Below are 7,996 nucleotides of genomic sequence, written 5' to 3'. Positions count from 1 at the left end.
ACCAAAATAATCTGTGTAATTAATTTTAGATGTTATATGTTACACAATTCTTGTACATCGAAATGTTACGCATATGATATTACTGCATATTATGGCAGTAATATTACACAATTATTGCAATAATTTGTATTTAAAAAATAGTTTTATCTTTTTATGTCGAAACGTATGACAAACTATGTTTTAATGCAAAATATACAGCTTATTAATAAAAAAATTATATATACAGGCATATGCAGTATTAATATAATAAAAAAATTTATATGTAAAATAACTTACTGCACGGTTATTGTAAAAAAGATTTCAAAGATAAGGTATGTAAACGATTAGAAAATCCTTCAGCACGAGTCATCGTCCTCCTCTTCGGTGGGAACGTCTTCCCGATGCTGTTTTGGATTCCATCGACGCCAGAGTACTTCTCTCACAGTGAATTCGGAAAGTATTTCGGGACTAGTTTCGCTGATATCCCGAGGTACCGACGACGGCCATAAAACTTGCGCCAAAAGTATTTCCTATTATTCGCGAACAAAACAAATTATATATTCCGCGGTAAATTAGAATGTAAACGGTTCTCTCTAAATCTGTTACATCTATCGTATTTAATAAGTAGATGCACGTTTACCTTAGCAGCCGTCTCGGACAGCCTTTCAAATCCAAACAAATTGTTCCAAGTCATAGATCGCGAGGACATAGTAGGATCTACAACTAAAGAGTCCGCGTCTGCTACTTCTATTATAACGATGTAAGATGCATGATAAAAGGGTGGTCCCTCTTTATAAAGCACTGGAACATTTACGAGTATTTCAGATAAAATATTAATAACATAAAAATAAATTTAGAAAGATAACAATGTAAGAGTAAAAGTAATGAATACTAACAAAAGTCGCCACCGTATTTTATACCGGGCTTGACCACCCAACCTTTGCTCCTATAATAATGATAAACTACATATTTCTGTAAAAAGTCTGGCTTCTCCTTGCAAAAGTACAGCCATGCTCTGTTGATATCCAGCAGACTACCGTCGAAGTGGATCACTTGCAGGCAACCTAATCCAAAAAGGAGAAAAAAGGTCTCTTCGAATGTGAGATGCAGGGCCTCTCGAACGGGGAAACCCTCGTTCTCGATTCTCGGTTTAATATTTTTCAAATAATTCTCGGTGTCCGAGTCGCTATCTGGCAGCACCAAGAGTTTTCCATGCTGATTGTCATCCTCGTTCATGCAATCGCTTTTGAAGTCGTAATAATTCAATTTCCACGGTTCTTCTTCTTCTTTTTTCTCTTCGGAATTGTTCTTGTCATCGTGAGTGTTTGGTGAACCTTCAGCATTATCATATTTATCCGGGTCCCTATTGATAATGACGCATATATCGTCCTCCTCCGCGGAATCTAGAGTGACTTCATCGATCTCGATGTTCTTCGCGTTCATCTCGTTTCTTTGCTTACTCCCGTTTTCGATAGAATTGGAAGGAATCTCGACGACGTCGCCAATGTTCTCTTCATAGGAGATGTTTCCTCCCTCGCATTGAGCGGTTGCTTTAGCATCTACAATTACATATAACAGATTTTCACTGAATTTTAATAAACTCTTTCCAAGAAATATTTTAATAAACTTTCACTATTCTTTTTACATTATCATTATCCTCTTTTGAATGTTAATTGAATGTTTCAATTTTATAAGATGCTATCTTCGTTCATTAATACTTTGTAGCGAGATACATTGTACATGGAACGTTTTTTATCACGCACCTTTGTAATCGGTAGCGTTCAATTCTTTGACTTCCTCGAGCCACTTTTGTCTGCAAAGCCACTGTCTGTTTCGAACAACTGGCGGTGCCCCGTACCTTGCTTTGCCAAACGATGGATAACTGCGCGACAACGATCCCTTGCCAAAAAACCCCTACAGACAGAGATATTCATTCGGTTGTTCGTAGGAAAGATTACTCCGATAAAAATGTATCTTTACCATGGAATGCACCGCAGTCATCTCTTCAGGTTCAACTATACACGATCCTACATCTGTGAGATGTGCCGTGTACACTGGCCATTCCTGCGTTTCGTTCAGTGGGATGGGAAATGGCAATTGTGGCCTCAATCTCGTCCTTTTCTTTTTCGGTTCTCGCAGATTCATGTTTCAACTACAAGCGGATAATAATGTAAAGTTTTGGAAAACAATTGTTACATTCAAATATTTTGTAAGGTATCCGCTGGGATCAGTCACAAAACTCTTGCACAGCGTTATTTAATTGTCATTAACATCAATAATTAATCAAGCTACCTAACAGCTCACAGTTCATTCAAGTATAATATCAGAAACATATAACTGTAAATAATTTAAAAACGGTCATATAACTATAAATTTCAGAATTCAAATCAAGACTGTAATCCAGATTTTATGGTTAAAAAACTAAATAAATTTCAACGCTAAACAATGGTTTTTCCTTTTATGTAAGATATGTAAATTTTCTCTTTACGTAAGGGAAATAACAATTAACTTTATATAAGAGAGATATAATAATTAACTTTATATAAGAGAGAGATTTAACAATAACCTGTGAAAATAGAAATTATCAGCTCCTTTACACAAACATTATTTTGTGTGAAATTCCAAGCACATATTTTAAATAGCAAGCAACGAGGAAAATATATTCTCACGCTTATACTATCAATTTATTATCAATTATCCGAAAATATTTACCTTTTCGAATGACTGATGACTAGATTAGGATTAGATCAGGAACACAGGCTTGCCAAACTACAGGTCTGTTCTGTAACAAAAAGTTGAGTTGTGTCAGTTGTGTGGGACAAACCTAACGTAAAAAGGCCACGTTATTGACCTCCCGTAACTTAGCCGGTCAACTTCGACTTTATTAATTTTTTTTTTTTTTTAATCGTTTGTTGGTCGTTTGTTGGTGATTGTTGGCCTAATTACAACGTTTGTTGGTTCTTAATTGTTTTTTAAATTAAAAAAGAAAAATTAGCCTTAAGTTAGCCGGAAAAATTTTATTTTTAATTTAAAAAAAGCCTAATCGATGCGTAATTGTTTGCTGATGATTGTTGGTCTAATTTTAGCGTTTGTTGGTTTATTATTAGTCTTAAAAACGAAAAAAAACGAAAAATTATCTCACATTAAAGTAATCGAAGATTGGTTTATTTGCCTACGACTTAAGGTTTATTTCTATCAATTTAAGGCTAACATCTGTAAAACTGGCTATGAATACGGGCCTTAACATCGGCAGAAAATCATTCGTATGTATTTAGCCGGAAATGAACGTCTTTTTAAAGAATCTCTATATGAAATCGTTTGTATTTCGTATGAAGACTTTTGAAGTGCAATTGAAAAGGTTTGTGAGTCATTCGTTTAATTGTAATTAATTATTTATTTTTACACCATGCATTTAGCCGAAATAGATAAATTAATAAAAGTTTTTATATGGAATCGTTTGTATTTTGTATGAAGAGTTATGAAGTGTGATTAAAAAGGTTTGTGAGTCACCCAGATAATTTTAATTAAATATTTATAAACTCGGTAATTATATATAGCCGAAATATAGATTTTTAGTTATTCATGTTAAAAGAAGAAGGCGCTAGTGTTCCCGAAGGTCCGTCTGCAGTCAGAATTAATATAAACGTTTTAAAAATTATTTTATACTGAAATAAATAAATATACAGGCTATAATAAGCCTGTAGCTATAAGCGATAGTTGCTAATTAAGTTTGTCACTCATATATTTCCATCTTGCAGAGGACCTCCGTAACGAGATCAAAGATGTACCAGTTGTGCAGGGTGAAGAGGTTATCTCAAACGCCCTGCCATAGCCCAAGAGCGACTCAAATGTCATTACCGCTGAGAAGTACTTCTTGCCATTTGAGTTAGCATGTCAGAGCAAGTCACCGCGGATTGTGATGACACAGCACTGGACTGCCTGCAGAAGTTAATCGCATATGGCCATCTCACTGGCAATGTGCCTGATTCAACGGAGCCTAACAAGCTGCTGATTGTGCGCATTGTCGAGACAATTTGCGGTTGCTTCACCGGTCTACAGACCGATGAGGGTGTGCAGCTGCAGATTATTAAAGCTTTGCTGACTGTAATGACAAGCCAGCATGTGGAGATACACGAGGGTACGGTATTGTTAACAATTCGTACTGTTTACAACGTTTACTTGGCATCGCGCAACCTGATGAATCAAACAACAGCCCATGCGACTCTCACGCAGATGATCAACGTGTTCTTCGCGCGAATGGAGACTCAGGCGGAGGAAGAGAATGTGAGGCTTGATGGGGAACATCAGCAGAAGGGTTCTGTCATAGCAAACGGCAAAACTGAAGCCAAGCTAAGTCCAGAGAATGCTCCTGGTAAATTAAAATTGTCATTGAGAAATCGTAGAGGTAAAGCAATCCGCGTGACGGACGACAGATGTTTCGATCGAGAAGCTGGTGGCGACGGCGTCGATGTGTGCAGGCACAGATTACGCAAGATTATGTTGGAAGATGTAACATCATCCGGTAATGTCGCGGGCGGTAAGATATTAATAAATAACTATTAACAATTATCGTATATTATTTTGTTACAATATAAACGGTTTCTGTTTTAATAGTTCTGTAGAATCGAATCGAAGATAAATCGGAAAGTAATGCTAAAAAAAAGGAAAAGTTTTCCTGCAAGTTTTAGACAGTAATAAATTGTTCTTTTGATTAATTTCAGATACTACCGATGATATATTAGCGAAATACAGAAGAAAGCCAAGCGCAGCTAGCGATACAGCCTCGGTCGAAAGCAATCAGTCCCGTACAAAAGAGGTGGAAGACGAAAGACTTTCAATCGATCCGAATAATGTAGAACTCTCTTATGCTTTTGCGGATGCTAAAAGAAAATTACGTATAGTACTTAGTACTTAGCACTGCTGACCTTCAACACATTCCATGGAATACTTCAGAGGTATTTATTGTATTATTTTTTAATCATGGCGTACAAAACAAAGTGTGATTTTTTTATGGATTACTTAATTACTTAATGTTCAAATATTGGCATATAAAATTTTATTACAGAGACATTGTTGGTCGCAGAAAGAAAACGAACTGGTTGCGTTTTTACAACTACAATTGGCAGAAGCTATAAACCTGCAGGATAGGGCATTAATAGCTCATCTTCATGAAACTTTACGTTGCGTGCGTCTATTTAATGACAATGGATGTAGAAAGCTCTTCAAATCACTTCGAGAGGATTATCAAAAACGATCTCCTTATATCGCATATTTAATCAGATGTCGTCAAGGATTGCTGTCGACATTAGCTCACTTAGATAGGTACTGTTTATATATAAATATCATCTTTGTATGTAATGTATAAGTAAATGTAAAATATGTTTAAATGTAAGATGTTAATCGTTTAATAATAATATTTTCCAGATTATGCGTGCGAGTTAAGTGCGATCAGGATGCTATCAATAATCATCTTGTATCCGTTTGTGTGAGGGTATTTTTGGAAAAAAAGGAGGCTTTCCTCCTGCGTTTCTGCGAAGAGTTTAAAAAGCTTACGCTAGCTGACGAGAAACAGGATCTCGTGGATAATTTTCTAGGAAAGGTCCACGCGGAAATGGACAACGATCCGATCTGGCAATGTACATGAATATAATTATTTATCTCGCAATTGATCTTAGCGGAGTGCTCAGAGACGTCTGAACTTACTTCTTACTTTCAGCGGCGAGCGCCAACCAGTTAGATTTGGCGAGAGTTGTGGTGGAAAGAACCGTCATGGCATGGGTATACCACAATGCGCTCTATCTAAATGAAGATGGAGATGTATATAGGGACCAGCTTCTTCAGGATCACATAAAAAAGTTGGCGAAAGTCGTAACTCCAAATCACAAGGACCTACGCATTCCAAATGTTTATCATTACGAATGTTCCTGGTCATGGGCGCAGGCTGAATTGGCTGTGATATCGGCGTATAAGACTCCTAGGGATAAGTTGCAGTGTGTATTTCGTTGCGCGACTACCATCATGAATCTCCTCTCCATGGCGTCGGAAAGAGGCATACCTGCTGCCGACGATCTGACTCCCGTGCTGGTCTATGTCATAATCAAGGTATGCGATTGAAAAGAGAATATGTGATTTTAGCAAGAAGAGTGATTGTTAACGTGTGCTTAATTTCAGACTAATCCGCCGTCGTTGTATCGACTGTTCAATATGTAGACAGCTTTTACGGGAATCGATTGGAGGGAGAGGAACAATATTGGTGGACGCAGTTCTGCGCCGCGATCGAGTTTATTAAGACAATGGATTAACAGTTTCTCAAGAGTATCACGATAAATAAGATTAGATTCGATGCTGGTGATAATGTAGAAATGTATCATAATCATAATTTGACGATTTCATAAAGAAGAAGACCAATATCTTGTGTAAAGCTAGCTGAACAGTTTTATGCTTCCAGTATCTTGATTAAAATTCTTAAATAGCCTCTTAAATAGTCTGTTAGTTCTTTCGCACGTTATTATGTAACATTAGCAAAGACTGAATATACGTAAAGTGTGGCTTTATTTTTATTAGTAACTCTATTGTACAATTTCGCAGGACATCGAAAAAAAAGAAACGTTTAGATATTCTATAATTTATGTGTAAACAATACAGAACTTATAGAGAATTGATAACCATTTAGCAGGATAAACTGTCTTGACGTACTCTTTCTACATGCGCACCTTCCCCAAGAGCCGAGACTCGAACCAGATCCTTGAAAAATATCGCCACTTTCGTAGAGCTTTTGTACAGTTTTACTCTAGGATTATGTATCAGGAATATCGCGAGAGAAAGAAAGACTTCGGAGATTTTTATCCGAATCGATCGACATAAAGAGAGCAGAGCATAGTAAAGAAGCTATAGCTTTCGAGAATTTGAACGCATAATACTTGTTAATACTATGAGCGAATTAGTTTACGTCACTCTGTCAAGCTTTAATATTAAATTACTAATAATATATCGATATCAGTAGTTTAATAATAATACATTTAAAAGCGTTCAATTTAAAAGCAGGGCAATCCTAATAAACGACTGTAAAAAAAATTCAAGATGGAACGCAATTAGCAACTATCGCTTATAGCTATACAGGCTTATAGCCTGTATATTTATTTATTTCAGTATAAAATAATTTTTAAAACGTTTATATTAATTCTGACTGCAGACGGACCTTCGGGAACACTCGCGCCTTCTTCTTTTAACATGAATAACTAAAAATCTATATTTCGGCTATAATTACCGAGTTTATAAATATTTAATTAAAATTATCTGGGTGACTCACAAACCTTTTTAATCACACTTCATAACTCTTCATACAAAATACAAACGATTCCATATAAAAACTTTTATTAATTTATCTATTTCGGCTAAATGCATGGTGTAAAAATAAATAATTAATTACAATTAAACGAATGACTCACAAACCTTTTCGATTGCACTTCAAAAGTCTTCATACGAAATACAAACGATTTCATATAGAGATTCTTTAAAAAGACGTTCATTTCCGGCTAAATACATACGAATGATTTTCTGCCGATGTTAAGGCCCGTATTCATAGCCAGTTTTATAGATGTTAGCCTTAAATTGATAGAAATAAACCTTAAGTCGTAGGCAAATAAACCAATCTTCGATTACTTTAATGTGAGATAATTTTTCGTTTTTAAGACTAATAATAAACCAACAAACGCTAAAATTAGACCAACAATCATCAGCAAACGATTACGCATCGATTAGGCTTTTTTTAAATTAAAAATAAAATTTTTCCGGCTAACTTAAGGCTAATTTTTCTTTTTTAATTTAAAAAACAATTAAGAACCAACAAACGTTGTAATTAGGCCAACAATCACCAACAAACGATTAAAAAAAAAAAAAATTAATAAAGTCGAAGTTGACCGGCTAAGTTACGGGAGGTAGTCGAGCCGGGAGCCTTCGAATCCGGCCGAATGCCGAATCACGTTCGGCCGCTCTCGCCGCCCGCCGCCGCGCGTCG

General features: G+C 36.0%; 3 protein-coding genes across 8 annotated transcripts; 2 read left to right on the top strand and 1 right to left on the bottom strand.

Moving 5' to 3' along the window:
- Window positions 1–141: 141 nt before the first annotated feature.
- On the bottom strand, window positions 142–2,780 carry Tsen2 (tRNA splicing endonuclease subunit 2). Of its 2 annotated transcripts, none has more exons than XM_071721692.1 (6): window positions 2,692–2,780; window positions 1,960–2,131; window positions 1,743–1,893; window positions 876–1,538; window positions 620–780; window positions 142–509 (listed from the first exon to the last, which is right to left on the bottom strand). In XM_071721692.1, exons 2-6 carry the CDS (start codon window positions 2,122–2,124, stop codon window positions 336–338), a joined length of 1,314 nt encoding a protein of 437 aa, XP_071577793.1. In that variant the 5' UTR covers window positions 2,125–2,131; window positions 2,692–2,780; the 3' UTR covers window positions 142–335. The 2 variants fall into 2 exon arrangements, with proteins under 2 accessions (XP_071577793.1, XP_071577794.1); XM_071721693.1 differs by lacking the exon at window positions 2,692–2,780 and adding an exon at window positions 2,546–2,659.
- Window positions 2,781–2,896: 116 nt separating this feature from the next.
- On the top strand, window positions 2,897–6,661 carry LOC139782680 (brefeldin A-inhibited guanine nucleotide-exchange protein 2-like). Of its 5 annotated transcripts, none has more exons than XM_071721715.1 (7): window positions 2,897–3,337; window positions 3,738–4,516; window positions 4,701–4,934; window positions 5,045–5,301; window positions 5,404–5,615; window positions 5,696–6,081; window positions 6,151–6,661. In XM_071721715.1, the coding sequence occupies exons 2-3, from the start codon at window positions 3,871–3,873 to the stop codon at window positions 4,892–4,894; spliced, it is 840 nt and encodes a 279-aa protein (XP_071577816.1). In that variant the 5' UTR covers window positions 2,897–3,337; window positions 3,738–3,870; the 3' UTR covers window positions 4,895–4,934; window positions 5,045–5,301; window positions 5,404–5,615; window positions 5,696–6,081; window positions 6,151–6,661. The 5 variants fall into 5 exon arrangements, with proteins under 5 accessions (XP_071577816.1, XP_071577818.1, XP_071577819.1 ...); XM_071721717.1 differs by lacking the exon at window positions 2,897–3,337 and adding an exon at window positions 3,429–3,595; XM_071721718.1 differs by lacking the exon at window positions 2,897–3,337 and having other exon boundaries at window positions 3,602–4,117; window positions 4,213–4,516.
- Window positions 4,960–6,189, top strand: LOC139782692 (GTPase-activating protein and VPS9 domain-containing protein 1-like). The gene is made up of 5 exons (XM_071721726.1): window positions 4,960–4,976; window positions 5,260–5,301; window positions 5,404–5,615; window positions 5,696–6,081; window positions 6,151–6,189. The coding sequence occupies exons 1-5, from the start codon at window positions 4,960–4,962 to the stop codon at window positions 6,187–6,189; spliced, it is 696 nt and encodes a 231-aa protein (XP_071577827.1).
- Window positions 6,662–7,996: the final 1,335 nt, after the last annotated feature.

This window comes from Temnothorax nylanderi, unplaced genomic scaffold, assembly GCF_030848795.1.
Source record: "Temnothorax nylanderi isolate EJ_2023f unplaced genomic scaffold, tnyl_v1.0 TNYL_tig0433_pilon, whole genome shotgun sequence".
In the NCBI taxonomy this organism is placed as follows: domain Eukaryota; kingdom Metazoa; phylum Arthropoda; class Insecta; order Hymenoptera; family Formicidae; genus Temnothorax; species Temnothorax nylanderi.
Note: the sequence above shows the minus strand (reverse complement) of the source record. Positions and strands in the feature narration are given on the sequence as shown.